Source organism: Didymella exigua, assembly GCF_010094145.1.
Source record: "Didymella exigua CBS 183.55 unplaced genomic scaffold M421scaffold_68, whole genome shotgun sequence".
Classification (NCBI taxonomy): domain Eukaryota; kingdom Fungi; phylum Ascomycota; class Dothideomycetes; order Pleosporales; family Didymellaceae; genus Didymella; species Didymella exigua.
The window spans coordinates 10,101-37,992 of NW_022984842.1; the positions used below are offsets into that span (position 1 = coordinate 10,101).

At 56.7% G+C, this 27,892-nt stretch overlaps 14 protein-coding genes across 14 annotated transcripts in view; 7 read left to right on the forward strand and 7 right to left on the reverse strand.

Moving 5' to 3' along the window:
* Positions 1–2,990: 2,990 nt before the first annotated feature.
* M421DRAFT_410446 (uncharacterized protein) lies at positions 2,991–3,266 on the forward strand (the record flags this gene model as incomplete). Its single annotated transcript, XM_033590381.1, has 1 exon — positions 2,991–3,266. A coding segment is annotated over one exon (219 nt), but the record flags the coding sequence as incomplete, so codon positions are not given.
* A 934-nt stretch (positions 3,267–4,200) lies between these two features.
* M421DRAFT_96728 (FAD/NAD(P)-binding domain-containing protein) lies at positions 4,201–5,536 on the forward strand (the record flags this gene model as incomplete). Its single annotated transcript, XM_033598417.1, has 2 exons — positions 4,201–5,169; positions 5,219–5,536. 2 exons carry the CDS (start codon positions 4,201–4,203, stop codon positions 5,534–5,536), a joined length of 1,287 nt encoding a protein of 428 aa, XP_033442772.1.
* Positions 5,537–5,763: 227 nt separating this feature from the next.
* M421DRAFT_10480 (uncharacterized protein) lies at positions 5,764–6,331 on the reverse strand (the record flags this gene model as incomplete). Its single annotated transcript, XM_033587061.1, has 2 exons — positions 5,764–6,171; positions 6,230–6,331. The coding sequence occupies 2 exons, from the start codon at positions 6,329–6,331 to the stop codon at positions 5,764–5,766; spliced, it is 510 nt and encodes a 169-aa protein (XP_033442773.1).
* Positions 6,332–6,664: 333 nt separating this feature from the next.
* M421DRAFT_354385 (uncharacterized protein) lies at positions 6,665–7,436 on the forward strand. Its single transcript, XM_033589600.1, has one exon. The coding sequence runs from the start codon at positions 6,883–6,885 to the stop codon at positions 7,351–7,353; it is 471 nt and encodes a 156-aa protein (XP_033442774.1). The 5' UTR covers positions 6,665–6,882; the 3' UTR covers positions 7,354–7,436.
* Positions 7,437–8,104: 668 nt separating this feature from the next.
* On the reverse strand, positions 8,105–8,650 carry M421DRAFT_77904 (ribosomal protein S17e; the record flags this gene model as incomplete). The annotated part of the gene is made up of 3 exons (XM_033597366.1): positions 8,105–8,197; positions 8,250–8,486; positions 8,540–8,650. 3 exons carry the CDS (start codon positions 8,648–8,650, stop codon positions 8,105–8,107), a joined length of 441 nt encoding a protein of 146 aa, XP_033442775.1.
* A 485-nt stretch (positions 8,651–9,135) lies between these two features.
* On the reverse strand, positions 9,136–10,734 carry M421DRAFT_77957 (uncharacterized protein; the record flags this gene model as incomplete). Its single annotated transcript, XM_033597368.1, has 4 exons — positions 9,136–9,479; positions 9,530–9,937; positions 9,983–10,352; positions 10,405–10,734. 4 exons carry the CDS (start codon positions 10,732–10,734, stop codon positions 9,136–9,138), a joined length of 1,452 nt encoding a protein of 483 aa, XP_033442776.1.
* Positions 10,735–11,552: 818 nt separating this feature from the next.
* Positions 11,553–13,792, forward strand: M421DRAFT_426819 (aminopeptidase Y precursor). The gene is made up of 2 exons (XM_033594505.1): positions 11,553–12,068; positions 12,117–13,792. The coding sequence occupies exons 1-2, from the start codon at positions 11,816–11,818 to the stop codon at positions 13,382–13,384; spliced, it is 1,521 nt and encodes a 506-aa protein (XP_033442777.1). The 5' UTR covers positions 11,553–11,815; the 3' UTR covers positions 13,385–13,792.
* On the reverse strand, positions 13,753–16,046 carry M421DRAFT_354471 (uncharacterized protein). The gene has a single exon (XM_033589601.1). It carries the CDS (start codon positions 15,841–15,843, stop codon positions 14,152–14,154), a length of 1,692 nt encoding a protein of 563 aa, XP_033442778.1. The 5' UTR covers positions 15,844–16,046; the 3' UTR covers positions 13,753–14,151.
* Positions 16,047–16,099: 53 nt separating this feature from the next.
* On the reverse strand, positions 16,100–16,812 carry M421DRAFT_354486 (uncharacterized protein). The gene has a single exon (XM_033589602.1). It carries the CDS (start codon positions 16,671–16,673, stop codon positions 16,308–16,310), a length of 366 nt encoding a protein of 121 aa, XP_033442779.1. The 5' UTR covers positions 16,674–16,812; the 3' UTR covers positions 16,100–16,307.
* Positions 16,813–19,254: 2,442 nt separating this feature from the next.
* M421DRAFT_354555 (uncharacterized protein) lies at positions 19,255–19,922 on the forward strand. Its single transcript, XM_033589603.1, has one exon. The coding sequence runs from the start codon at positions 19,445–19,447 to the stop codon at positions 19,835–19,837; it is 393 nt and encodes a 130-aa protein (XP_033442780.1). The 5' UTR covers positions 19,255–19,444; the 3' UTR covers positions 19,838–19,922.
* M421DRAFT_426822 (uncharacterized protein) lies at positions 19,907–24,433 on the reverse strand. The gene is made up of 3 exons (XM_033594506.1): positions 22,173–24,433; positions 21,901–21,963; positions 19,907–21,842 (listed from the first exon to the last, which is right to left on the reverse strand). Exons 1-3 carry the CDS (start codon positions 23,935–23,937, stop codon positions 19,945–19,947), a joined length of 3,726 nt encoding a protein of 1,241 aa, XP_033442781.1. The 5' UTR covers positions 23,938–24,433; the 3' UTR covers positions 19,907–19,944.
* Positions 24,349–25,598, forward strand: M421DRAFT_426823 (uncharacterized protein). The gene has a single exon (XM_033594507.1). It carries the CDS (start codon positions 24,389–24,391, stop codon positions 25,322–25,324), a length of 936 nt encoding a protein of 311 aa, XP_033442782.1. The 5' UTR covers positions 24,349–24,388; the 3' UTR covers positions 25,325–25,598.
* M421DRAFT_426824 (uncharacterized protein) lies at positions 25,582–27,892 on the forward strand. The gene has a single exon (XM_033594508.1). The coding sequence runs from the start codon at positions 25,902–25,904 to the stop codon at positions 27,576–27,578; it is 1,677 nt and encodes a 558-aa protein (XP_033442783.1). The 5' UTR covers positions 25,582–25,901; the 3' UTR covers positions 27,579–27,892.
* Positions 27,827–27,892, reverse strand: part of M421DRAFT_354795 (uncharacterized protein) — a 1,296-nt gene continuing 1,230 nt past the window's right edge. Inside the window, exon 3 of the mRNA XM_033589604.1 lies at positions 27,827–27,849. The gene's annotated coding sequence lies outside the window, so the exon portion shown is untranslated. The remainder of the gene's footprint in view (positions 27,850–27,892) is intronic.

The following is a 27,892-nucleotide window of genomic DNA, read 5'->3' on the forward strand; positions in this document are numbered from 1 at the left end:
TAACGTACCTCACGGACGAGTCGATCAACGGACGAGTCGATCACTTTTGCCAAGCCCCCACCAAAGTACTTCTTCTATACCAATGTCTTAACAACAACCTAATATTAACGCGTTAAAGGAAGCTTAGATACAGCTTGCGCTTTAAGCTCTCAAACAAGACGCGACTCTCTCCCAGCGACGCGCTGCAGCTATCTACAACGTTCCTCAAGCCACACTAAGCAATCAACGCGCAGGACGACCTTCAAGAGGCAATACTATGCCCAACTTACAAGGGTTAGACAACAATAAGGAGCAGGTGATTGTTAAGCACATACTTGAGCTAGATGAGCGAGGATTTGCCCCTCGGCTCGCAGATGTGGCTGCTATGGCCAATTCTCTGCGCGCTGAGCGCAATCTAGGCCCTATTAGCGCAAACTGGCCTAGTACGTTTGTTAAGCAACACCTAGAGCTTAAAGTCAAGTTTAATCGCAAGTACGACTACAAGAGAGCCCTCTGTGAGGATCCTGAGGCCCTGCAGGGCTAGTTTAGCCTGGTAGCCAACGTTAAAGCTAAGTATGGCATTCAGGATAAAGACACGTACAACTTTAACAAGACAGGCTTTATAATAGGCTAGATCTCCTTAGGAGCAGTTGTTACAGCTTCAGAGAGACGAGGAAGGCCAAAGTCAGTCTAGCTAGGCAACTGGGAGTGGGTAACAGTCATATAGGGCATTAATGCTAAAGGATAGGCTATTCCGCCCTTTATTATCTTTAAGGCGCGCCACTACCTCTCTAGCTAGTACAAGGAGGAAGACCTGCCCTAAGATTAGGTTATTAGAGTTTCTAATAATAGCTAGACTACTAATAAGCTTAGTTTTAAGTAGTTAAAGCACTTTAACGCTTATTTAAAGGAGCGCACTGTGGGTACACACTATTTGCTGGTAATTGACGGCCATGAGAGCCACAAGTCGCTCTAATTCCAGCAATACTGCAAGGATAACAAGATTGTAACCTTGTGTATGCCTGCTCACTTATCGCACCTTCTACAGCCACTTGATGTAGGTTGTTTTGCCCCTTTAAAGAAGTTGTATAGGCGCTAAGTTAAAATGCTTATACATAACTAGATTAACTATATTACAAAGACAGAGTTCCTGCCATGCTTTAAAGCAGCCTATAATGTAGTATTTACTCCTAGCAACATCTAAGGAGGGTTCTAAGGCGCTAGATTAGTCCTATTTAAGCTAGAATAGGTTATAAGCAGCCTTAATATAAAGCTGCGGACTCTATCACTACTATTGCCTATTAACAACAAGCCCTAGCAGTTGCAGACCCCTAGCAATACCCTAGAACTTAGGTCGCAATTGACGCTGGTAAAGACAAGGATTTAGATGCATACAGACAGCTCTCCTATATCTATAGTTAAGGCGTTTAAGAAGGTGTTAAAGGGGGCAGTAATTATTGCGCATGAGCTAGTTTTGGCCTAACAGGAAATTAGTTAGCTTTAAGCAGCTAATAAGGCTGCAACGCGATAAAAATTACACAAAAGAAAGCAGGTTTAGAAGGAGGGGACCCTAATAGTAGGAGATGGGCAGCGACTAGCAGCTCTAAAGGAGTTTGGGGCGCGTAGTGATGGGAAGAAGCCAAAGAAGCAGGTGCGCGCTCAAGAGGGTGAGCCGAGCCAAAGGCGCTGTAGAAGGTGCAATCAGACTGGACACAACGCGCGAACGTGCAAGATTAATGTAGAAGAGGTCTCTGAATAGTAATCTAGGCCGTACTGCACTTTGCAGGGCTAAAGTGTGGTGTTGTGAGCCATAATAGGTTAGATTTTGGTGAGGGCTTGGCAAAAGTGATCGACTCGTCCGTTGATCGACTCGTCCGTGAGGTACGTTAAGCTGCTAATAATAGCAACAAGTATAAGGCCTATTTTAGCCTCCTATGTAGTAGTCTGGCCAAAGGCCAATAAAGGATATCTACTTCCTAACAACTTTTGCTAAAAAGCATGCACAAGTTAACTAGACGTCTAGTTAACTGCGTAGATAATATATATCTAGCTTAAGCCAAGCCGGCTAAGCTAATGTAACCGGCTAGCTCTAGCTCTTCTTTAGCTTAAGAGTCTAGACCGTTACATCCTACACAGTAAAATTAAAAAAATACAATATTAGGGCAGCTAACATGTACAACATAGATAAGAAAGGCTTTACTATTAGTCTTGTTGCTAGGAGCAAGAGGATCTTTAGTAAGCGCTTGTATAAGAAGTAGAAGAACAGGCAGTTACTACAGGACAGCAATAGAGAGTGGGTGACGCTGTTGGCGAGCGTCTGCGCTGATGGTAGGCTGGCGGAATGGGTATACTCCAACGTCCTTCGTGGGTACCCCCCAAAACTTTGTCAATAATACATGGATTCTAGCAAAATAGGGCTTAAAAGAAAGAGAAAAACTACCTCTACATTTCTGTAGTAGAGGGTTTTGTTATAACTATTAAACTGCACAAGCTAGAGGCTAGAAAAGGTTAAAAAAGGGGGGGTACCTAGCAAGCATACCCATTAATAGGTATACTTTGCTAGGTAGTGTTAATAACTTAGCTAATACTAGGCAGAATAAGCTAATTCTTTTTTTATAAGAAGGCGCAATACTAGGCGCTTCTATTGAATAATAGATTATGTAAGCGTATCTCTGCTAGTTAAGAAGCTATAAGCCAAAACGTAAAAAAGCATACCCTACCCATCCGCCAGCCTAGCTGATGGCAGTGCTCTGCCTCTAGGTCTTATTCTCACAGGCAAGGACAACACCATACAAAGCTCCTAGGTAGAGGATATTAAGCCAGGAAAACACTTAGTATTTGTAACTGTAACTCCTTTAGGTTAGATAAGTAATAAGGTAGGGCCTGCCTAGCTAGAGCAGTTATTTAACTGCTACACTAAGAAGAAAGCGTGCAGAAGCTAGCAATTGCTTATTATTAATAGCCACAGCTCTTATATAATAATAGCCTTTATTAATTTCTGCAATTAGCACAAGATTCTGCTAGCAATCTTTCCTCCACACAGTACTCAGTCGCTGCAGCTGCTCAACGCTGTGTGCTTCGCTCCATTGGCTCAAAACTACAGCAGTGCCGTCACCCAGCACCTCCACGATAGCCAAGGCATCTTAGGCGTGCCTAAGAACGACTTCTTTATGCTCTTCTGGCAATCCTGGCAGCAAACATTCACGAAAGAGCTCATAATAGCTGCTTAACCCTAACGCAGTACTTAGCTAATAGGACAATAATAGCGAGAGTAAGTATAAGACCCCTCTGCCTATTAAGGCCTACAATTAGCGCTTAATTAATTAATTGTAACGTTACAAAGCTGTTGTAGGTAGAAACACCTTAGATAACACAAGGCAGCTCTGCTGTACCCTCTACCACCTCTCTGCTTCTTGTAAGATACTTACAGCTAAAAACAAAGGACTCTCTGCAGCAGTTGCTACACAAAACCCCTTAAAGAAGAATTGGGAGACTCTTGACTTACGCTAACAGAAGAAGGGACGCAGCGAAGCCCTCCTCTACTCCCCCAGCAAAGTACGCGACGCACGTCATTGCAACAGGCTCAATAAGACAAAGAGATTAGAAGAAGAAGTGGCAAAACACCATCAACGCGAGGAGCGAGCTGCTGCAACGCTACGCAACAAGTTGGAGAAAGAGAGACGCTCTGCTGCGTACGCTGCGCGCCTTGAGGCCTCAAGGCAGAGGAGAGCAGAAGAAGCCGCCAATCGCAAGCGCAAAAAGCAAGAGCGCGACGCTGCTAAATCTATACAATTATCCCAATCAGGCAAGCGCAAGGTATCACAGAAAGCACCTGCAGAAGTTTGTACAAAAAAGAGCCGTTCTGCGCGTGCGCGGCATGGTGTTGTTGTAGAGGAGGCTCCTCCACCCTCCCGCACAGTCACCACCCGCAGCGGCCGCACTGCAACTCGCAATTATCAGTCCTTCACAGAGGACTTTTGTATACATCAACACATCATCCTACCAAATTTTCTCACAATCATCGCTTTTGTGCGTGGCTGTACAGCTTCATTTTGTGGTGTTGAGAAAGTGAGGAAATCGTGCATTGACCCGACGCGTGCATTGACCCGGTGGTCTCGGTATGGCCGAGCTTATCGCCAAGGGCACTGTCACTGTTATCATTTTATCAATCAAGTAACGACGGGTCTTCCACCGTCCCCAGTTCTCTACATCAACACCACCATGGCTCCCGAGCACCAACCTCTCACCATTTTGATATGCGGCTCCGGCATAGCGGGTCCCTGCCTCGCCTTCTGGCTGCACAAATTGATTCCAACATGCCATATCACCGTCCTCGAGCGCTCGCCTACCCCGCGCCACGGCGGCCAAGCAGTAGACCTACGCTCCTTTGCCGTGCCCATCGTCTCGCGCATGGGCCTACTAGACTCTGTGCGTGACAAGACGACAACAGAAGAAGGCCTACAATTCGTCTACGCAGATGGTGTCACCAAGTCCACGTTCCCAGCGAGCGGCAACATTGAAGCACAGAGCGTGACCTCCGAGTTTGAAATCCTCCGCAGCGACCTGGCGAAGATCTTCATGGACGCAACGCAATCCCTGGACCGGATTACCTACATCTTCGATGAGATGGTGTCTTCTATCGAAGAAACAACCGATCGCAAGGTAAACGTCACATTCTCCAACCGTCTGGCACCAGCCACTTACGACCTCGTCGTCGGCGCCGACGGAATGATGTCGCGCACACGCCGCCTGATTTTCGGCCGCGGTCCCAACAACGACGAGTACATCCGACGACTGGGACAGTACTCCGTGCTATTCACCATACCTCGAACAGAGACCGATACGAAATTCGCACAGTGGTACAACGCTACCCGAGGTCGCCTTGTGCTTTTGCGTCCAGACGGCTACGGGACTACGCGGGCGTATGTGGCCGTTACTGATTCAAATATGAGCCGATTTGATGAGATTGATGAGGCTATGAGGAATGGTGATAGAAAGGCGCAAGAGCAGTGGTTCGAGAGGGAGTTTGAGGGTGTAGGGTGGCAGAGTGAGAGGTGTATGCGGGAGATGAAGAAAGCGGAGGATTATTACTTGCAGCAGATCGCGCAGGTCAAGATGGAGAAATGGAGTAAAGGGAGCGTGGTACTATTGGGTGATGCTGCGTACTGCCCGAGTCCGATCTCTGGTGTGGTGAGTAAAGTCCTGTCGTCTTTCCTGTACAATGCTGACAGATACGAAGGGCGCGGGGTCTGCGATCATCGGAGCATACGTGCTTGCGGGTGAGGTGAGCAGAAGCCAGCATGACATACCGAATGCGCTGGAGCAGTACGAGAAGACGCTCAGACCCTACGTGGAGAAGGCACAAAGGCTATTTCCAGGCGCACCGCAGGTAGCTAATCCGCAGACAGAGTGGGGTGTGTGGACATTTAACAAGCTCACGGGTATTGCATCAAGTGCGATTATGAAGCAAGTTGGCGGCATGATCGGGAGGTATCTCCCTGCTTACGGTGGCACAGCGAATTCTCCATTCCCGGATTATGAGGTCGCAGCAACTTGAGAAGTGAATCAGGATACCATTTTGGTTCATGCTACCTATTCTCCCCGCATACAGCGGGTATCTCCGTCACCTCTAAACTATTTCGACAAACCTAGGAGGTGTCCAATGTCAATTGCAATTCCATCTCGAGACCTACTCCTCCTCAACCTCTGGTACCTGCACCATCGAATCCTGGGAGAGGGGTGAGGGGGCAGTAACAGCAGCACGACCGCGACGAGGAGGGTTGTCTAAGTGAGTCTAGGAGGCAGGCGCAGAGAACGACGCAGTCGGAGTTGCGGAGCTGAGCTGGCGGAACTCCTTGAGCTTCTTCTCGAGGTAGTCGATGTGGTCATCTCGCTCAAAGTTGAAGCGCGTCTGGTCTGGTACATGGTGGCGATGTAGTCGTATTCGCTGTTGAAGCGGTCGAAGTTGAGGGTAACGCGGCGGATCTCGTTCTGAGCTTTGCGCATGTTCTGGTTGTGGGTCGACTTGACCTTGATGACGTGCTTGCGGTGAGCATTCTGGAGGTCAATAATGGCCATGGTGTGCACTTCGCCAACATTACGGTTAAGCTGGGCGATGGTCTTGTCGGCGCTGACGCACTTATAGATGGCGACTGTGGCGACCGCGGCGAAGATTGCGATGACCAATCCGGTCTCGCGGTCAGTGGTATAGGGAGTCTAAATTGGTGAAGTCCTTGGTGTCCTTGCAAACGAATAGAGATCTCGAGCCTTCGGAGCGCCAGAGACCCAGAGCGAAGCCCGCAAGCCAAGAGCAGAGGAGGGACGCGAGGACTTCGAACTTGTTGAACTTCATGATGATCTTTGAAGAGCCTAGGGAAATGCTGTGGTGGAGTGTTTGTGGTGGTAGTGGGGTGTTTGTTGATAGGCCGAGCATGCTACGCCGGTCTTATGACTACACCCAGCTTGGCGGAAAGCCGACATTCGCCTGCAGTAGAATGTAATGCAAGTTCGATTCTTCAGTCGGAGACTGCTCTAGCAATAGAAAGCTCGGTGGCTCTAAATATTGTGTTCTGTGAATTCGCAAGGTCAAATTGGTTACCATGTAGCGCGCGAGTGACGAAGTCAAGTTACGAACACTCACCGACGGTGACAGTATGAGCTTTAGGCAGCTCGCAAACATAATTTTAAGCACCTGAGCTCTCCGCGCTTGATCCACAAACGACTCATACGACTTCGACCATGAGATCTTTCAAACAAGCTCTTCGACGCCAGTCAATTCATATTCATCCCGCATGTCTTTCAGTCCTTTCCACAAATCCTAGGCGCCGCTTCAGTGTACTGACTATCTCCCAGCTCACCTGACCCATAACCGGTGGCTTTATCGCCTTCTTCATCATCACCACCATGGCCCTGTTCAGCTCCTGCTGCGGCAGCTCCGACGATGACGACGACACTCAACCTCCACGAGATTCTCGCGACCGCATCGTCGTAGCACGTGGAGAGACTCCAGACTTCCGCGCCGTGCACTACAAGGACGCCGAAGCAGGCCCAGAGCCTAACGCCGACGCTGCGTCCGACAGGTCCTCGCAACTCTCGCCGCGCGCAACTCCCCCCCGCCGCTCGCAGACACCTACCAGGGATTCGCCAAGTGCACCAGGTAACCCCCAGGTTGCCTCACCATTTAACTACTCTCAGCCATCGCAGCCTCGGACTCCTCCAAGCGTCAGCACAGCTCGTCGTGTTGGTCAAAAAGATGAGGGCATGAAGGCAGTCGGTGCCGCAAGCGCTTCTGGTCCCAGTCAGCAGACTGCTGATGGCGAAGTCAGCATGGCGGATATTCGGAAGTTTATGGGCGACGAAGTCCAGAAGATGTAGTAGAGCATCGAGGTCCGGAATGCGTAAATGCATCATGATGCTTTGCATTGAGGCTGTACTGGTGTGAGCGAGGGAAAGGTAATGGATACATTGAAAAACTGTCAGGCGCTCTCGAACAGCAATGGTGACTTGGGACATTGACTACCTCCTGGGTCTAGAGTTCCGATGACAGACGATCTGAGATATGGTCGACCTTCTAGACGACATGGCTGGCGTTCGGTGTTTCGAAAAAACTTGATGGATCCCACACATGAACGCATCAGCGAAACGGGCAGGTCATTGACCGGTAGCGCAACATTCAGATATTCAGTCTCAATGCATGACTAGCGCAGATATCCCCATCACCGAGAAGAGCTTGCGTGAGTGAAGACCTGAAGAAACACTTTTGATTGATTGACTTAGAGGTGGTCAAGACTAGCATAAGACAAGAAAAGAGGCTCACTTACCTGATGACGGGCCAGCCATAAGGTACGGTCCTAGCCCTCATGTGTACATCACACCAGCATCACTGAGCAAAGAGGGGAGGGGTTCCCGATGAAGGGAATGGCAATCAAGCGTCATCGTCGTGCCTTGCAGCATTTCGAATCAGCGACACCTGGTGGGGGAGAAGAACCTTTATTTTCAGACTCCTAGTCGTCATGCCGCCATATATAGCCGTAAAACCATGCCGTAGTCATGGCAAACTCCCAACCCCAAGCACCATGTTTTCAGGATATCGAGAAGGAAAGGAGAACCGAGCCGCGCACAACATTTAGTTGCGGGCGTTGCGGTCGCCGAAGCGGCGGGGGCGCTCGACGGTCTGCTGCTGGGAAACAGCGACGACGTTGGTGGGGATGGAGTCGAACTGGGGCACGTCAACAGGCGCACTCAATGAAATGACGAGGGGCGAAACTTACGCCGAGGGACTTGAGGAGGTCCTTGGTCTCCTGGTCGACGTCGAGAGCACCAGACTCGGAGTTCTGGGTGAAGTCGAGCGCGGAGATCTCGGGGACGTACTGGTCCTTGCGCTCACGCTCCTCTTCCTGGAGCTTGAAGGAGATACCGCGGACGGGACCACGCTGGATGCGCTTCATCAAGTGGGTGGTGTAACCAGCAATCTTGTTGCGGAGACGCTTGGAGGCAATGATGGCGATCTGTCAGGCGCATTAGCTTCAGCGCGCACTCGTGCAGCCTCTGGACGTCTCACCTCATCGCAGATCCTCTTGTTGGTCTCGAAGTCGAGCGAGAGCTTGGGGTAGTAACGCTCAATGATGACCTTTGCGGACTTCTTGACTGTCTTTGTGCGGACGCGACCCATTTTTGCGACTGTGTATGGATTTACGGAGAGTCGGTGGGAGAGGAGAGCTGTTGGGGTTAGTGGTCGTCGTGAGCGTCGGGGTTCGTGAAGTTCGATCAATTCGGCTGTGTGGGCGGGGCGCATAAACGATATCCCGCAACAGAAAGAGCTAACCTAACACATTCTAGTGCAGAGCGAGTATCCACCTGGGTAGAACTGAGGATCAGCAGGTCAGCATCATGGCACGGACATTGATGTATAGCCATCGCATTCGCCGGAGTTGAGTATGCGCGATCATGCATCCTGCGCTTTCGTAGATTCATGTGTAGTCGATGAAATTATGAACATCTACGATGGTGGCTTCGCTCGCTAATTAACAGCCAAGAAATAACAACCCATCGCTGATGCTCGCTTCATAGGATCGTACAGAAGCAACCATGACTCCTTGCTCGCATTAACACAATCTGATGGAACTGCTGCCAAAGAGAACCCTGCGAGATCGCCGCTCAATGGCCACCCTCAGCGCTTCCGCTCTCCGCAGCGTGGGCGGGATTCGGAAAGTAAAATGCGCAAATGGCGATGATGATGTACACCATGATGCACAACACACCCTCTAAGTAATTCGACTTGCCATCGCGGAGGAATGATCCAACCACGAGCACGGCAAGAACAAGGGCAACAGCGTCGAAGATGGCGAAGCTGTAGTCCATGTGTGGCACACCGAGACCCCAACCAACGAGGACGACAAGAGGAGCGTTGAACAAAGCAGTCTGGATGGACGCACCCATGACGTGGGCCATGGCCATGTTAATTTGATTATCGTAGGCTTCATCGATGGCTAGAAGATGTTCTGAGAGGTTTCTTAGCATCGCAAAATGGAGGGAAAGTTGTGGGACGTACCTGCGACTTTCTCAACGAGAGGGATCAAGATAAGACCCACAAAGGCATCACTGATGCCACGAGAAACAATGAACTCAATTTGCTGGACCAAGAAGATAGCTATCAACGAGACGCAAGCCAAAGAGATGATAAGAGCAATGAATGCTTCCGTCAGTGTTAGCTTCGGCTTCCTCAGCTCCTCGTGGCGGTCCAGATCCTTGTGCTCATCTGCCTCGTAGATCTCGTGAAAAAGGCCATCATGAGAGATGGTTTGGTAGGCGACGTAGATGAGATAGCCGACAAGCGAGATGATCGCGACACCACGCGAGATCTTAGTCGCGTTGTCGACAACAAAGTTCGCTGTCGGGAAGGTGTAATCTGTGTTGTTCATCAAGTACTTGGCGAATACGGCTGGCAGAACCAGCGCCACTGATGACGTTAGCTGAATTCACGAGGTAAGGCTGCAAGACTCACTTGACGCAACGAGCATCAAACCACTTCCAGACTCCGAGACAGCTTCGTGAAACTCCTGAACATCGTTCTTGATACCGCCGGCGACGAAGCATGATCCGAGGCAGAGGAGGAGGTTGGCCAGGATCGAACCGAGAATGGCAGCTCTGATGACTTGCACGTTCGACCCTTCCCTGTCTGTCTTGAGCAGCACCATGAAGAGGATGATCTCGACCACAGAGCCCAGTGTGGTTTCTAAGACGACGGCGATAGCCTTCTGAGGCATCTTGCGCGACAGCTCTTGACCAGCAAAGCCCAACATGTTGGCAGCGGGGACCATGGCGATGAAGTTGGTGATGAAGATGGCAAGCTCCCATTCTGGTTTTGCGAAATGCTACGAGCTCGTCAACAGTTGATCTTGACTGGATGCAAGGTGGAAGCCATACCAGAGCAATTGCAACAGGGACAATGGGCCAAAGCGTATTGGCCATCATCGAGGGCGTGCTGCTGCTTTTGAAGGCGATCTTCAGGAACTTCAATGGGTGGAAGCCCCTTCTACCACTCTCACCATCGGGGTGAATGCCCTTAGTAACCTCATGCCCGTTATGGTTGTACTGCGGCAATGCGCCTGCAGGACTGTTTCTTGGACTGCTCGAACCGTTTTGATGTGAATGTCTGCGTGGTTTCTCCGTTGTGTATTCGCGCGACGTGTACTCTCGCGACGTGTGCCCTCTCGCAGTGTGCTCCCGCGACGAGCGCGAATGTTGGCGTGCCATCGTGACTGTGTGTATGTGTCAAGCGCAGGGTAATCAGGCAGTCGTTGTGGAGGCTATAAGAGCAGCTCAGCAGTAAATATAGCGTTTCAGGGCGAGCGCAGTAGGTGCACCCAGCGCTGTTGTGGAGGATCAATTAACGAATTGCGGTGGGCCCTACTAAGACAATATAAAGAACGGGCTGGACGGGCTGGGTGAGCCAGACGTGTCTCGACAGGGGTAGCAGCGGGTCGTCATGGCGGTGGACGTTTAATTCCTTGTTATCGAATCGTGGAGGGCCCGCTGCATCGCTGGCACCTGTCGATTTGCGCACGGTGTTGCTTGATCATAACACAGCCTCGCAGCTCTCTATTTGCCAAACGCCGCTCGTTCTGCAGCAGCCTGCCACCACTCGTGCATCAACAGTGACTCTCCGCAACGTTCGATTCGATGTCCAGCGTGCCTACGCTAGGATTATGCCCTTTGCTTGTTTTGAGTAGGTGCACGTCACCAAGCCTCAAGGTGATGCTTGATGACCCTTGGCTTGAGAGCTGGACTTGGTTCTGGAACGCACGCGCCGTGATGTCACCGGCCCGAAGGGCGTGACACTCCGCACATTCAGGGTTTCGAGCAGCCTCGCAGACGCTCCGATCTCCACTTTCGAAAGGAGGCTGCAGGCACCTCGCGGGTCGGATCAGACGGCTCTCGTTCAGCCGGGGAAGAACACAGGAAACCGCAACTGGGTTGCCCTACCGAGTCTGCAACCCGCTCGAACGCGTGCAAAGGCTCTTCAAAAACCGGGCGTCGATCTCCACGCGTTGTTCCATGCATTTTCCTCATCTCTCACATTCTATAAACGCATCCCATGAGATTATAGATTTTGTCGCGATTCACAGTCTCTCTTGACTTCACATCTCTGCCTACCAGCCATGTCTCCATTCTTGCCTTGTGAAACTCGCTCCGCGTGCGCGTGATTTGGCGTTATCGCAGGTGCGGCGCGTGCGCGCCCGGCGTGATGATCGGCGTGATGGCAACTGCGACTCATTCATCAACAACCTCTTTCTCCATCTTTCTCCCGTCCTGAATCTACTTTCAGTACAATAAGATGGTCTACTCTTCTCGTTGGGCGCTGTGCGCTGCTATGACAAGCGCGACTGCGCTACAAGTCCCTCTGCTCTCGTCAAACAACCAGGCACTACTCGGCCACCCATCAGGCTCGAAGCCGCTCGTCAACTCGACAGAACTGCAGGACTTGATCAGCGGAGACCGCCTATTGACTCGCGCGAAGAAACTGTTTGAGATCGCGAAGCTTGGAGAGGAGGAGTACAACCACCCTACCAGGGTCATTGGCAGCGCCGGTAGGTCAATGCACGTGCACCTGCCGCTCAACAACTGATCATCCGAAGGACATCTTGGAACACTCTCCTACATCTACGAAAGCATTCTGCAGCTTGGAGACTACTACACCATCTCGAACCAGAGCTTTCCTGCTGTCTCTGGCAATGTGTACGAATCACGACTCGTGCTTGGAGCTGATGTACCCAAGTCGGCCGCACCAATGGGCTTGACTCCGCCTACCAAGAACAAGGAGCCAGTCCACGGAGATGTTGTTCTGGTAGATAACGAGGGCTGCCAGCTTTCCGATTTTCCAGACGCGGTTGCTGGCAACATTGCTTTCATCAAACGTGGAGTGTGTCCTTTTGGAACCAAGTCAGAGCATGCTGGCCAGAAGGGGGCTATCGCTGCCATCGTATACAACTACGAGAATGATGCGGTTTCCGGTACCTTGGGTACGCCGTCGCCAGATCACGTTGCTACATTTGGTCTATCTGGCGAGGAGGCAGCGCCTGTACTAAAGAAGCTCGAGAAAGAGAAGCGCGTCGATGCCATTGCATACATCGATGCCGAAGTTCAGCAGATCTTGACAGTCAACATCGTTGCCCAGACCACAGAGGGCGATCCGGAGAACTGCGTCATGCTTGGTGCCCACAGCGACAGCGTCGCCGAAGGGCCCGGCATCAACGACGACGGATCCGGCACGATCTCGCTCCTCGAAGTTGCCACACAATTGACAAAATTCAACGTCAGCAACTGTGTCCGCTTTGCTTGGTGGGCTGGCGAAGAGGAGGGTCTTCTCGGCTCCGACTACTACGTGCAATCGTTGTCCGAAGAAGAGAACCAAAAGATCCGCCTCTTTATGGACTACGACATGATGGCCAGCCCCAACTTCGCCTACCAGATCTACAACGCCACCAACGCCCTGAACCCCAACGGCTCTGAAGAGCTGCGTGATCTGTACATCGACTGGTACGAATCGCAAGGCTTGAACTACACCTTCATTCCATTCGATGGACGCAGTGACTACGATGGCTTCATCCGCAACGGTATTCCTGGAGGAGGTATTGCCACCGGAGCGGAGGGTATCAAGACTAAGGAGGAGGCGGAAGTCTTCGGCGGCAAAGCCGGCGACTGGTACGATCCTTGCTACCACCAGCTTTGCGACGATGTTGGTAACGTGAACATGACTGCTTTCGTTGTCAACACAAAGCTCATTGCGCACTCGGTTGCTACGTATGCTGTCTCACTCAAGGACTTTCCCAAGCGTGAGACCACGGCTGCGTCGCAAGCGTACAGGGAGATGACGAAGTACCACGGCAGTAAGCTGTTCATCTAGGTGGGAGCAGTGGATGGTCTCGGCTCTGAGGCTGGAATGGCAATGTATGACATGGACAGTGATGTCTTCAACACTGATCCGTGTGCCAAGTCGTTCTGGATTATCTGCTAGACACAGCTCAAGCGTCTGGCACACGGTTATGCCTTACTTAGCATTTATAAGAGCATTTCAGCATGTATCTAGTATGGGTAGAGATGTCTGTCGCATTCAAACACAAGTATTTGAATCTCAAACCCCCAAAGCTGCAGTCAAGGGGCTGCGATGCATGAAGCCATCTCAATACCATTTAGCTGCCAGCTTCTCCATCAAGTCACGTCGATTTCAATTTGAAATTGCTAGCCATCACCAGAAATCTTGGTAATATACCCTCTCCAGTTTCCGTGTTGACGTGCACACGTCCCGCAACTCAGCCTGCAGCCGAGAATCGTTCAACACCACCCAGACGCGGGTTAAGGTCAATATTGAGTTTGAATCTAAAGGCATGGACAGACGATGATGGGATGCAGTTGATGAGCATGTGTAAGATATATTTGTGTACGCAGAAAGCAATGAAGTCGGGGTATGTCTATGTGGCAAGATTACGCGCAAAGAATTCGGCTACATCGTAAAATAGCAAAGTGAACTCTAAAATCGTTTGACGAGCACCGGGGTAGAAGGGTATCAACTGGGAAGCCAAGCGCCTGAAGACCAACAATCAGGGAAAGAAACGCCTGTACAGTGTCTTACTCAGCCGGCTCGAATAAGAAGAACAAAACCACGTTGAGACCTCAGTGTCTCCTCCTAGGGCTACAGGGATCGTGACCATCCTCGGAATCAGTCTGGTACTCGTCAGTGTACAGCGCTTGCTGCATGCGGTGGCTCGCCTGCTGCGGATAAGAGACATTCGCCTGTGGTTGCGGGAAGTTATGTCCGACGCCAGGGCCACGAGCTCTCGGCAGTGGCTGTCCCATGTTACGGGCACTCGGCAAAGCCTGGCTCACATTGCGCACATCCCACAAGTCAGCGGAGGGTGCAGTGGGCATGAAAGGTCTGTTTGCGTGCGAAGACGATGGCCGGCGCGGCTCGCGGGCTTGTGGCAGGTCGGTGCGAGTAGTATTGTTGTAGAACGATACAGGGGGTTGGCGTGGCTCGCGACGCGGTTCGCGTGGTTCAGGAGCAGCGCCGCGTTTGCTGTTTGACCTGATCAGGTCCGGGCGTGCCTGGCTGGAGAGACTGTTGCGGCGAGGCACGGGCTGGTCGTAGTGCCTCGAGTCTGACTGCTGCTGCTGGAAGGCAGGTGGCTGCTGTTGGTACAACTGCTCCTCCCGTTCCCTAACCTCTGCTTCTGCACGCTCTTTGCGCATTTGACGGGCTTCGGCATCGATGAGCTGTTGTTTGGTAGCTTCTGTAGCAGATATGCGAACAGAGTTTCTGCGAGACGGTGCGGCTGGTTTGGATGTCTGTGACATCTTTCTTGCGGCCTCGCGCGCCGCGGCTTCTCGTGCTACAGCTTCTTTCGCTGCGGCCTCTTTTGCGGCTTGGGCCGTGTGGTCTTGTCGCCGTCGCTGCTCACGCCCATCTGTGCGTCCGGCGAAGGTTTTGCTCGCTCGCTCTTCGGCACGGCTAAAGTGAGCACGTTGGTTCTCCTCGCTCACTGAGTTGGCGACAAGTTCGCGGTCAGCGGCTTCGTGCTGCTTCCGCTGCTCATCGTGTCGCCGCCTCTTGTCCTCGTCACGCCCCGTGATCTCAGGCGTGTACGAGCCATTGTTGCGCGAAGCCCTCGGCGCAACCTCAGTCGTGCGGTACGGACTGGCAGGGCCACCAGCTTGACCGAGGGTGGTGTTGATCTGAGCTGGCATCGCACTGGTATGAGGGGTATGGTGTATGACAGGACGGGTACCGCTGGATGTGGCGGTTGTTCCTGTTGCTAGGCTTGGTGTATCGTAGTCGCTAGAGTTGTGATAGACGTGTGACAGGCGGCTGGAGCTCGGGATGGATTCGTCTGGTGATGGGTGGCGATAACGACTTGACTGGGTTCGGAGGTGTGAATTCAGAGACGGATGCAAGATCTCAGGATATCCGGTTCGGACAGCATGAGACGCCTCAGAGCCACCGGACTCGAAGGCGGAATTAGATCCTGCTGACTCGCGTTTGCTCTTCCCGGTGGTGATGGAGAAGTATGGTTTGCCCTTGTTGACAGTGAGGTCGATGTGGATCTCAGGTTTTAGAGATTTGATAGATCCATCCCTCGTCGACGGTCTGCTTGACGCCGAAGGTCGACGGGCCTGTGTGCTAAAGCTGGGCGTGATCGGGCTGCTCGCGATGGGTGACGAAGTCGGATCAGGGTACTCGGTCCGACGCACTTCCGCGTTGGAGCACATCTTGCCTCGCCGCCTTCCTCGCTCACAGAGTGAGGTGTCCTGAAACTTGGAGCGACGTCCGTCCGAGCGGACGTATATCTTCTCGTCGACTCGACACATGGGTGAGATGGACCGCTGTAGCAACCAGTAAACAGGAAGACGGTATGGTATAATAGCCTGCGTTCTGGGTATGGCGGATCAGAAATAGGATGTGATGCTGGAGTCTGCTTGATGACGATGATCTGAATTCGAGTCCTGATCAGACGTGCGCGGACACAAAGAAGGAGTGTCCAGTAGTAAAGGTGTTGTGAGACTGAAGCTCTGATAGGTACAAGTAGGAAGTATCGATGTAACTAAATGTTGCTACCGATCTTGGAGGACTTGTGTGATGTTCAGGGTATCAGGCAGTAACCCTCGTATTCTGCTGTATTTCGAGGCCTGGATGACGAAGCAACTGAGACACTTCGTAAGTACAAAAGTGTGGACACAAGTATTGAGGGACAAGGCGTACCAATAGCAGAACGAGTAAGAGAGGCGAGGTGTCAAAGCAAGCTGGTGGTAGTACAGTAGAAGGCTGCAGCGGGTTATGCAGGAGTCAGAGCCAATCGATCAGCCTTGCAAGGCCGAATGAGGTGTGAGTGTGCCGACGGGCCTGATTGTAGCCTGAAGTGCACACTAGGTGGAATGGATGGTGAAGAATAGCGGTGGATCTGAGGGAACATCTTCGCATAAGAACAGATCAGAATGGAAGGCCTCAGGAGCGGGTTTTGCGACTTGAAAAAAAGAGGGCCGAGCGTTTTGGGGTCCAGCGGTGAATGGCTTTTGCGCTGCTGCACAGCCCGGACAATGGAGACCAGCCACAACGGATGCCTTACCAGCGGCCGCAGACTTGCCTGATTGTGAAGGAGACGAGCATGGTTCTTCAGAAAATCCAATTTTCCAAGAATCATCGAGCTCTTCCGTGCGCCCTTTGTTGCGGTTGGTCGCCAGAATGTCTCCGACTCGATGGGCAGCAATCAACAGCCGGTGCTGAAGCACGCATTTCCAAATCTGCCAGTAACATCTCGACACTCGGTGCCCAAGTCGGTGCGGACCGCGTGCTCATCAGTTACGACGCGCTCGAGCGCGTCTAAACGCCTGTTTGCCTGTTTGCCTGCGATGCTAGTGATGCGAACTATTGCGCGAGTCCAGTGATCAACTGCACGGTCGGTGCGTGAAGTGTGGAGGCTATGCAGGCCTTTCACCCTGCACACACACACGAGTCGCTCCCGTCAGGGACGTAGGACTGGCGATCTGCGCGTGTGCGCCCAATGCCCGACCCATATTGCTCTGTTCATGAAATACGAGGGTGGGACTGGGTGATGGGACGGAAGGATGCAGCGCTCTGCCGTTCATTTGCTGGTGGGGCAGACGAGCGCTAGCGCCCGTCCTGCGGGAGACGCGTCGTGCGTGCGTGCAGACCTCACTTGGCCGCCGCACTTGCGACGTACAATCTTTGGACAGCAGAATTTTCGTCTTCAGCGCCCTCGTCATCAGTGTTGAGCAAGTCGGCGCGATACGGTCTTTCGATGCGGATGTAGCAGGCAGCAAGTTGAGCGCGCATGAGCAGCCACTGCCTCGTTGCCTTGAGCCAGCCCATCTGGGGAAGAAGTGACTTGGCTTGACGATTCACAGCTTTTCTTGAGACCGCCCGTCACCCAACCAATGATTTCTTCGGCGATGTCTTCATGCGCACATCCGAGTTTGCCTTTGCTGCTGATTCGCGTTCTGGTCGAAGGCTGCTTACAATGAAGATACCGAGAGCGCGAGTACTGCAATCACTGCTACCGGCCTCATGAAGAAGACCAGACGCACGGGTCACACTAGCGTCTTTAACCGTTTTGTGGCGGTCGGGTCGAGTCACCCAGTCATCCCAGTTTTCCGCAACTCTACAGCCTTGCTAGGCGGTCAAGGTTTATGCGGCCGTTCGCGCAGTTCTGGTGCCAAGGTATCCTGACCAAAAGCGACACTTCCTCAATTGCCGCTCTGATCTTGCAACACCGCTCAGTGCGAATGGCACGAATTGACCTGATGTTTGACGGGACAGGAGGGAACCTGCTCCATAGCACTGCCGAATCAACACCACACTCACGACACAATAGATGACGATCTTGTAAATGCGCAAGACTTGGCCAGTCCACACTCAGTGTCATCTATGCGTTGTCAATGCACTCTGCTGGTGCGGAACTCCATGTGGCTTGCTTTAACCACTTTGGCGGCCTCTCAACCGTCTTTATGAACGGCAAGTACACGATCATGTCGAGATGTCTTACAACCTGCAGCATATCGCATTTCATGTCTTCGACTACTTTCCACACGCATGGAAAAGTTCTAAACTCCGCCGGTCTCGATTGGCATCGCCCCAAGCCACATGCCGGACGCCTGAAGGCTGGCTGAGTGGCTCAGCAAGCGCCTTGATACCAAAGACCCGTTCATTCATGACTCCGACCGCCTCGTTGCACTATGATGCTTGGCTATGCGATCTAACCGTACGACAAGCGCTGTTTAGCGGACGCTTCCCACGCGAAGTGGAGCGCGATATGCGAACTCCAGCGACGGACTCAGCCTTGCGTGCTTGGCTGGACTTCATACGCTGGAGTATCGCTCGTCCATGTCCGGAACATGACCGTCGCAGATCTGGCAGTGCACCAACCCTAGACCCCCCTCAAGATCCCCCGGGCAGACCTTGATGATTTCACACCCGCCCCTGCTCTTTGTGGCTTCGGTCGGAGTAAGAGCGCCCTCGTCATCAACCGCGGTAATCCTCCAAAGTAATGAGCAGTAGGAGCATTTACCGCCCGTAGCGTCATTGTCCCAGGTAAATGGACTTATCATGCAGTTCTTCGGTCTTCGCAATATCGGAGGTGGACTCACATGCATCCTCACAGCAGATCTGCCTTGCTGACATGCTGCATGCAAGCCTCCCTTCACAGCCTCGTCGTGAGCCTATCGGATCACAGAACACTGATATTGACAACCCTTGTCCAGCTGGGGGCTTGAGGCCAAGATAATTCCCGTAAGGCTACAGCGACGTCCCTGCATATCTGTATACTCGACAGCGAACTGGCTTTTCGCGGCACAGCAAGACGTCATGTCCAGGCGATGGCGAGGGGGCGATGGCGAGGGGGGATCGCGGAGCGAGGGGGCTCGCAGAACGAGCAGGGGGGCTGCACAGCAGCACAATCCTGCATTTCCTGAAGGGTAGGCAGGCTGCATTGAAGCCGGAAGCTGGTTGCGCGCAGCTGCACGCGAGACAGAGCCGGCGCGGGTGTGAGTGTGAGTGTAGAATTGGATATAGCCCATCTTCTACGTACGGAAATAGTTCGGCATGGACTATACCCGCCGTGACTCGGTGTAGTCATTGTGGCAGCGACGACTGGAAAGGTAGCACGCGAGCTCACGTTTCCCTAACAGCCTAGCAAGACACTCCCAGCCATCTCCTTCCCCAGACTCGGCAGCAGCAGCAGCAGCAGCAGCTAGCCTACCCACGCCTCGGGGTCGGTATGCAGAGCCAAAGCTGGGTCGAAGTGGGTCATAACGCACACCCTCCCCTGCGCTCAGGCGTATGCGAGTCGCCATCCACCCGCAAGGCACACATCCACATCCCCAGTCTCCGTCCGCGACGCGTAGGTCCGGTTTTCCATGCGCGGCGTCCACGCGCCAAAATTGATGCTCGGCTGCGATGCGGATCCGCACGGCTCCATCAACTCTGAGTATGGCGGGCGCACTCGATCCGTCTGTGCATTCTGCAAGCGGTGGCGGGTTGAGTCTGCGGAGGCGGAGGGGAAATCGGATCAGGGCTATTCGCGAAAGCTGTGGGTGTGAAGTTGTAGTCCGTGTACGGGTCCGTAGCCAGGCAATGGTAACGAATCGAGTTGTGAAAAGGGAAAAGGGAAAGGGAAGAGGGAAAGGGAAAAGGGAAAGGGAAAAGGGAAAGGGAAGAGGGAAAGGGAAGAGGGAAAGGGAAGAGGGAAAGGGAAGAGCGACAGGGAAGAGGGAAAGGGAAGAGGGAAGAGGAAAAAGGGAAAAGGAAAAAGGAAAAAGGAAAAAGGAAAAAGGAAAAAGGGAAAAGTGAAGAGGCAGGGCAGAAGAGTACCAATGCAATGCATATACATACACCCACAACAACGCTACTCACTATCTAGTTACACTCCCATCCGCCGTCTACGCCGTCGCCTACGCCTACACCCAGCCAACCCAGCTGCGGCTCATAACGCGCCAAACCCTCACCTCTCCCGATCTCAAATCAGCCATGCGGAAGCTCTCGGGCTTGACTTTTTTGTGCTCGCGGCCCTGCTCCCAGACACGGACTTTCTTCTTCGAGCCATCCCACTCGACGACGACGCCGACGTGGTCAGGCCGACCGACGTCGACGGCGTACTTGGCGTGCATGGCGCCGACCTTGCCCTGGAAGCGGGCGTTGCGGAACGTGACGATGTCGCCGGGCCGGATCTCGTCGTGCGACTGGGTGGAAGCGTTGGCGAGGTTGGCGTACACGAGGGCGCCGTATGCGCGCGTTGAAACGGGCGCGAGGGCGTCCGGATGCGCCTTCAGCAGCTCGTCGACGAAGCTAAAGGGCGTGCCGGTGCCCACGACGCTGCCCTGTTTCGACTCGGCGTCTTTGCCGATGCGGCGGCCAAACTGCTCGTAGGCGCTCTCGAGCTGGTCCGGACGCAGGCGCGGCGGTGGAGGCTCCTGGCGCTGCTCGAGCTCGACTTCGGATGCGTTGGTGCTGTCGAAGCGTGCCGAGATGATGGTCTGTGAGTAGTCGAGGAACAGCACCGAGACCAGCTTCTCCACAATGTTGCCGGACTGCGACTCTTGCAGGTCGACGAGCACGTCCTTGCGGGCCTGGAGCGAGGGCGGCAGCGTCTTTGGCTTCGTCCACCAATGGGCCGAGGCTCCGACATCAATGTCGCCGGCCATGAAGTCTTGGCTGGTCTGAGGGCGCTGCTGGTCCATCGACACTCGACCCTGCAATGTCCGGCCAGCGTCAAGCGACTTCCTTGCGCCCATGGACGACCGCGGCTGCAGCTCTGCTTGCGGCTGCTGAAAGGGCACGCCTAGCTGCGGCGGTGGCGCCTGCGGCGGCGGTGGAGCGTGCAGTGGAGGTGGAGCGTGCAATGGCGGTGGAGCGTGCAACGGCGGTGGAGCGTGCAATGGAGGCGGGGCGTGGGGCGGAGGTGGCGGTGGTGCCCGCTCCTGCGGCAGCGGCGGAGGCGCTTGCATGTGAGGAGGAGCCTGAGGCGGCGGCGGCGGGGGTCTATCGTGAGACTTTCTGGGCGCAGGCGCCGAGTACAGGTCTTCGTCTTCAGACGAGTCGGCCGGCTGATGCTGGGGAACGGGAGGAGCGGCGGGCGGCATCGGTGGCGGCGGGCGGGTTTGAGGCAGCGGGGGCATGCCTCTAGGAACGGGCGGCGCTCCAGTGGTAGGCGAGGCTACTGCCTGTGAGTTGTACCTGTAGGGATCGTACTCGTCGTCTTCTTCCTCCTGTGTTCGCGCAGGAGGAGGAACAGGGGGCAGAGGAGGCGCGCCGCGAGGGGCATCCATCGATGGCCGACTCGGAGGATCCATCGATGGCCGACTCGGGGGTTGCTGCGGAGGAGGCGGCGGTACAGCACGATGGGCTGTTGGGGGAAGTGGAGGGATGCCATGCGGTATGGTGGGAGATCCGCCAGCAGTGCTTGCGTCTAGGCTTGGCTCGCGGGCGTGGGACTGGAGGGCATCCTTGTGGGCGTCTCCTGAAGCAGTGTCCGTGTCGTAGTCGCCCTCGTAGTCGGTCTCGTGGTCGAGCTTCCTCACCGGCAGCTCGGCACGGTGAACACCCGGTGCGGCAGTCGGTGGCGGAGGCGGGGGAAGACGGGCAGACGGAGACGTGGGGCTGGCCAGGGGGATGGGCGGTACCCGACGATCAGGCGAATCGGTAGTCTGCTCTCCGCCAAAGTAGGAGGCACGCTTTGGTGGCGGTGGGAATGGCGGCGGGCTTCTGGGCGACTGGACCACGTCCGTCAGCTCGTCGCCAGACTCCGAGCCTGGGCTTGGCGAGGCAATCGGCGGCAGAGGCGGCGGGACCGGTCGAGCTACGACGATCAGCAGTTGTTGAAAGCAGGTGTTGAGAGCAGTGGACTTTGAACGTACAGGCGGCGGGCACTGGCGGCGCCGAGCGATCGGCAGTGGGCGCTGGCGGAGGAGCAGGTCGTCCTGGGCGTGGTTAGCAATTGCACGTTGCGCGTCACAAGTCCCAGTCAGTCTGCGGCACGTACTCAGCACGCTGACAGTCATGACATACTCCGAGTCGCCGTCAAAGGCCAAGTAGGTCTTTGACACGGTCTCCGAGTACGGCAGCTGGAGGTGTTTGAGAAGAGGGAGGCTGTCGGGGTTGATGGGTTTGCGAGGAACGAGGTGCTTACGGTCTTGCGGCACAGGCGGTGCGCCGTCGCCGGTTGGTGCTGTCGACATGGCCTGCGCCGTCACGTCCTCCATGTCCGGCAGCGCGTTTGCTGCGTGCGCTCCAGTGACGGGGTCATGGGCCTCGTCCTCCCTCGCAACAGCCAGCTGCTTGTTCTCTGGCTCGGGGCTCCTGACGGGCATGCCGGGCATGGCGAACATGGCGACGCGCTGCTGCGGCGCGTGCGCGTCTTCGGCGTCGTCGGCCTTCCTGCTGTCGGCAGTCGACTTCTTCTTCTTCGGTGGCAGGCTGCCCATGGGCATGCCGCCAAACATGCCGGGCATGCCCATGCCGCCGCTCATCTTGGCCATGCGCTCCCGCAGCTCCAGCTTGCGCCTGGTCTCGGCGTCCATTTCATCTTCCTCTTCGTCGTCGTCTTCCTCTTCCTCGCCAGGGTGCTGCTCGCCGCCAGCATCAGGCTCTCGTGTCGCAGCCGGTGCTCTTTGTGTCGCAGCCGGTGCTCTCTGTGGCACAGGCGGCGGATGGCCAGCTGTGCGCTTGTCGTCGTCGTCGACGCTGGTGGAGTCGGCCTGGTCCTCGGTCTCGCCGGCGCCGGACTGGTCGGCATCGTTGGCGTCACTGTGCAGCTCGCGGTCGTGGTGCAGCGACTCGGGCGCCTTGATGTCGTGCGGGGTTCGCGGCGGGCGAGCGTGGTCGGTGGAGGCGCGTGTGGCGGAGCCGGCGCTGACGACCTTGTCGAGCTCCGTATCCTCGCTGTCTTCGGCGGGGCCCTCGTGCGACTCGAGTCTCTTCTTCTGCACCGGTCTCCTCGGCTTCTCCTTGGGCTGCATGGCGGCGGCGGCCCTCTCTGCCTGCTCCTGCTGCTGCTTCTGCAGCAGGGCGATGCGCTCCTTGAGGCTCAGTTTCGGCCCCTCGTCTTCGGCGTCGTTGGGCTGGGTGCTGGCGCCCGTCAGACCCGACCTCTCGGCGGCGTCCTGGTCTTGCGCCTGCCGGTCGGCGATCTCGGGGTCCTCGTCGCGCCGGTATGTCTTGACCTGCGGGGCCTCCTTGGGCGGCGGAACGTACGCATTGCGGCTCGGGGGAGGTGCCACAAAGGGCTTCTTGACAAACGTCGGCGGCGGGGCAGAGGCGTGGAAGGGCTGGATGGGGGCGGCGGCGGGCTGGTTGAAGGCAGCAATGCGGTCGCGGAACGCATTCGACTTGGCGGCGACGGGCGGGGGCTTCTTCGCGGGGGCAGCCGCTCTTGCGGCTTCTGTGGGCGACGGCGCGTCCTCGGGCGACCGGAGGCTGCTCTGCGCAGAGCGAGGGGACGGCGGCGACAGGACGGCAGACGGCGGCGACAGGACCGCGGACGGCTTGGGCTCAGCAGCGGTGGGCGGGAGCTGCAGCGGCGGCGGCTGGGGCTTGGGCGCTTCAGGCTCCTCGGGGCGCCCCGGCTCGGGCGCGGGCGCAGGCACAGGCTCAGGGCCGGGCTCGACTTGCTGCTGCGAGATCACAGGCGTCGAGGGCGCCGACCCGGCTGCAGGCTGCTCCAGCGGCTGGTACCGTGATGCGCGGTTGGGCCGCGGCGGTGGCTGCGGCTCGAAGCGCTCGACAAAGTTGCGGGGGAAGAGGCCGTCGTGGCTCGTGCCCGCGTCGTCGGTGTACTCGCCCACGTACCAGTCGGCGTCCTCTTCCTCGGTGACGGTGATGATCTGGCCGGTGGTGAAGCTCAGGTCGTCGTCGTGGGGCGACGAGTAGTCGTAGACGGCCCTGACCTTGAACATGGTGGGCGCCATTGGCAGCTCGCGCGCGGCAAAACAGCTGCGGGACGCTCAGAGAAGACGGGCAATCAGAGTGCCGCCAGCGGACGCGGGTGTGCTGGGCGGGTGCTGGGCGGGTGCAGGCGGTGCAGGCGGTGCAGGCGGTGCAGGTCGATGCAGGCGGTGCAGGTCGATGCAGGTCGGTGCAGGTCGGGGTCGAGGTACTGCGGGCGCGGTGGAAGCTGGCGGTGCGTGCCGAATGACGCAGTGGCCGGGCGCGAGTGCAGCGGAGAGCTGGCTGGGGGCGGTGCACAGCGGACGGAATGCTCTGGTGCACCGTCTGGCTGCGGGCGAGAGGTCGAGGTCGGGGGCGAGGGCGGCGCAGGGTACCAAAGTGAAGAGGTGCCGGGGGCTTCGTCATGCAGCCCCTCGATTGATGATGCCTGTCGACGCTGGGCGCATAGATGTGCCGACCATGTATGCTTGCAACACCGCCCATCCCCGTCCACCGCCACACCACACGATGCCGCCCAAGTCTATCCTCAAGAAGACGGGCCCGCCCATGACGGAGCGCAACGGCAAGCCCGTGCAGCAGCGCCACCTAGACGTGGCGCTGCAGCACGCGAGCATTCTCGAGCAGCGCAAAGCTGCGGAAGCGCAGGTGCTCGACTCGATCATGACGCTAATCGATTTCCCTCCCTCACCAGACGCAGATGCCAGGCGGCCCGCGGCTGCAGACGCGCGCGACTTCACCGACGCCGTCGCCGCCTTCCAGCCGGCCGACTACGACGCGCTCATCGAGGAGCGCAACATTGCCGACAAGTGCGGGTACGCGCTGTGCCCCCGGCCCAAGATGCGCGCGCCGTCGACGGCCCGCAAGCAGTTTGTCGACACGGACCGGGGCGTAGAGATTGTAGAGCGCAAGGTGCTGGAGGTGTGGTGTTCCGCCGACTGCGCGAAGCGGGCGCTGTACGTCAAGGTGCAGCTGAACGAGGAGCCCGCGTGGCTGCGCACAGGGGCCCACGGCGACAAGCTGGAGCTCATGGTCGACAACGGGCCGGAGCTGCGCACAGCACTGCCCGCGCGAACGAAGCAGGCTGCACCGCCGCCCGCGAGGACAGCAGAAGAGGCCGACGTCGAGGATGCATGGGCCGCGCACGCCAGCGCCACGGCGGAGCTTGCGCTGGAGCGCGGGGAGAAGCCAGGCGCCGTGCCCAAGGCCAGCGGCAGCCTGGTGCAGGACACGGTCACGGAGCGCGAGTCCAGCGGCGCGCCGCCACAGCCACCGACGCTGCCTGCGGGCTGCACCATGGCCATTGAAGGCCACGTCCCGCGACACAACCGCGCAAAGGACGAGGCCGACGACGACGACGACGACGGGCAGGACTGGGACAGAGATCTCAACGGGTGAGGCTGCGTTTGGTGAGGCTGCGTTTGGTGAAGACGAACATGTCCCGGCAGCACAAACAGCACGGCGCACAACGGGCAAGGGGCGCAGAGAGCTGCAGGTCAGCGGCGTAGAGCCAAAGGGCAGTGGAGTTGAAAACACTGTAATCACAACTGCAACACCCATGGCTGCTGTTCATAGCACTATAATCAATACACGCGTAGACAACCACTACACAGTCACTACACAGTCACTATACAGTCACTACACAGTCACTACATGTTCACTACATAATCACTACAGTCACTACATGTTCACTACAGTCACTACATGTTCACTACAGTCACTACATGTTCACTACAGTCACTACAGTCACTACAGTCACTACATAATCACTACAGTCACTACACAATCACTGCACAGTCACTGCACAATCACCGCATAACCACTCATTGCCGGATGCTGCGCCGTCGACGGTCGGAGTTGCGGGAGTGCCTCGGGTCTGTGCGCACTCGTCTTCAGAAATGTCGACGGCTGCTGCACGCGGGCAACACCGTTATTGACGCCCTCGACGCCCTCGACGCCCACACGCGGCTTCGCCATGGCCGTCCCCCGCGTGACCCGCAACAGGCTCTCGCCGACGGCGCACCTGCTGCGCAACTCGCGCCTCTTCGCGCTGCCCAACCCGCTGCCGCGCCCCGTCGTGGGCGAGACGACGGGCGCCGGCGTCACCAAGGCGTCCGACTCTGCGACGCTGCCGTACCCGACGCACCAGGCCATCACGACGACCAAGAGCTCGCGCGCCCGCGGCGACTGGGGCCTGAAGCGCAACCTGCCCGCGCGCTCGCACCTGCTGCAGACGAGCGACCCCGTGCTGCGCATCGCCCAGCTCGACACCATCGAGGACGTGACCGACTTCGACTCGGCCGCCGACCATGTGCGCACCCGCCAGAAGTGGGAGCAGATGGCCGTGCCCATGATGCGCCACGTCGCCGGCCCCGATGTCACCGGGCCGGCCCCGCCCAGCGCCTTTGAGCCCCGCGACGACACCACCTCGTACCGCCGCGCCGGCCTGGACGAGAGCGGCCTGTTCCTGCGCGCTCTGCGCGAGAACAAGCGCGCCCGCGAGTACCGCCAGTGGCGGGCCGAGGGCCGCGAGCAGCAGTTCACCCCCTTCCAGCCGCCGCCCGTCAGCGGCGACGTCCACAACACGCGCCGCTGGAAGCACGACGGCCCCTGGCTGCCCGGCCAGAGCGCCGACGACTTCTCCGCCTACCTGGCCAAGGAGATTGCGAAGCGCCGCCGCGAGTTCAACGAGCACCTCGTCGAGTTTGTCAAGAACGAAATCTACACGACCCGCCAGCTGGCCGCCGCCCGCGCCGGCGACCTCGCCCCAATGGACGAAGCCGAGGCGCAGGCCTGGCAGGCGGCGCGCGAGAAGGAGTGGGCCGCCATGACCCCCGACGACGTGGCCGCGGGCATCAAGGCCCTGCGCAAGGAGACGGCCCTCGACCCGCTGCGCTCCAAGCTCGTCACCAAGCTCATCACCCCCTTTCTGCGCCTCCCGCCCGTCAGGGACAAGAACAGCCGCTACCAGCAGCACGACTCGCGCCGCGACTACGACAACTACATCATCGACCCCGAGCGCGCCCCGACCTCGACCCACCCCTCGGCCGGCCTGGGCTACCTGCGCACCCGCGCCTACCTCGCCTCGCACCCCATCCTGGGCCCGCAGGCCAGCCCCGCGCCCGTCACCTCGCGCGTCCTGCAGCCGCGCCTGACCGCCTTCAGCAGGGACAACTACGCCCGCCTCGGCGTCGGCGGCTTCGTCACCCTGGACCAGCACCTCGGCCAGACGGGCTCGCGCGCCGACCACCACGCCGTCGTGCGCGACGTCGAGACCATTGACATCACCACCCCCGGCGGCAAGAAGATGCCCGTCAACCCGCTGTTCGCAGCCGTCTCCAACGACGGCCGCGTGCACCTCAAGGTCCGCCGCGCCTCGGGCGCCGAGGCCGCCGTCGCCCGCGGCGCCCTAAACGACGTCACGCCGCCGCTTGAGCAGGCCGGGCAGGGCATCGAGTTTGGGAGTCGGAGGAGGGGGTTCAAGGGATTTGCGCGACCCGGCGAGAAGAGCGGCGTGCGCGCGCTGGACGAGCTCGGTGCTGCGGGGAGGGCGGACGGGGCGAGTGAGCTGCTCGAGACGAGCGCGCAGGCGCGGCTGTTCCAGGACTTTGTGCGCGCGCCCCGTGCCGATACGGCGACGGAGCCGTTGTAGAGCGTGCCTGTGTACTTTTATGGTGCTAGTGTACTTGTATAGTCGTACTCGCTCGAGCGGGATTCTTCACCACCTCTTCTCGCCCCGTCGAGTCTTGTCACCACTTTGTGCTAGTCTTGCCACGATTTCGTAGTAGTCTTGTCACCACTTTGTGCTAGTCTTGCCGCCGTTTCGTAGTAGTCTTGTCGCTATTTCTTATTCCTTCTCAGTTCGCACTCAAACCACCATCTTCCCCTCCCCCCATCTTCCACCTCACCTCAACTCACCTCAACTCACCTCACCTCACCTCACCTCACCCCGCCTCACCCCGCCTC

Excerpts from the sequence above, each read along its gene's own strand:
- M421DRAFT_354385 (XM_033589600.1), top strand. The coding sequence starts at position 6,883 with ATGGCCCTGTTCAGCTCCTGCTGCGGCAGCTCCGACGATGACGACGAC.
- M421DRAFT_426819 (XM_033594505.1), top strand. The coding sequence starts at position 11,816 with ATGGTCTACTCTTCTCGTTGGGCGCTGTGCGCTGCTATGACAAGCGCG. Across the intron at positions 12,069-12,116 it reads CAGGGTCATTGGCAGCGCCG|GACATCTTGGAACACTCTCC; the intron begins GTAGGTCAATGC and ends GATCATCCGAAG.
- M421DRAFT_354471 (XM_033589601.1), bottom strand. The coding sequence starts at position 15,843 with ATGTGTCGAGTCGACGAGAAGATATACGTCCGCTCGGACGGACGTCGC.
- M421DRAFT_354486 (XM_033589602.1), bottom strand. The coding sequence starts at position 16,673 with ATGATTCTTGGAAAATTGGATTTTCTGAAGAACCATGCTCGTCTCCTT.
- M421DRAFT_354555 (XM_033589603.1), top strand. The coding sequence starts at position 19,445 with ATGCGGATCCGCACGGCTCCATCAACTCTGAGTATGGCGGGCGCACTC.
- M421DRAFT_426822 (XM_033594506.1), bottom strand. The coding sequence starts at position 23,937 with ATGTTCAAGGTCAGGGCCGTCTACGACTACTCGTCGCCCCACGACGAC. Across the intron at positions 21,964-22,172 it reads ACCGCCTGTGCCGCAAGACC|GACGACCTGCTCCTCCGCCA; the intron begins GTAAGCACCTCG and ends AACCACGCCCAG. Across the intron at positions 21,843-21,900 it reads GCCGCCAGTGCCCGCCGCCT|CTCGACCGGTCCCGCCGCCT; the intron begins GTACGTTCAAAG and ends TGATCGTCGTAG.
- M421DRAFT_426823 (XM_033594507.1), top strand. The coding sequence starts at position 24,389 with ATGTATGCTTGCAACACCGCCCATCCCCGTCCACCGCCACACCACACG.
- M421DRAFT_426824 (XM_033594508.1), top strand. The coding sequence starts at position 25,902 with ATGGCCGTCCCCCGCGTGACCCGCAACAGGCTCTCGCCGACGGCGCAC.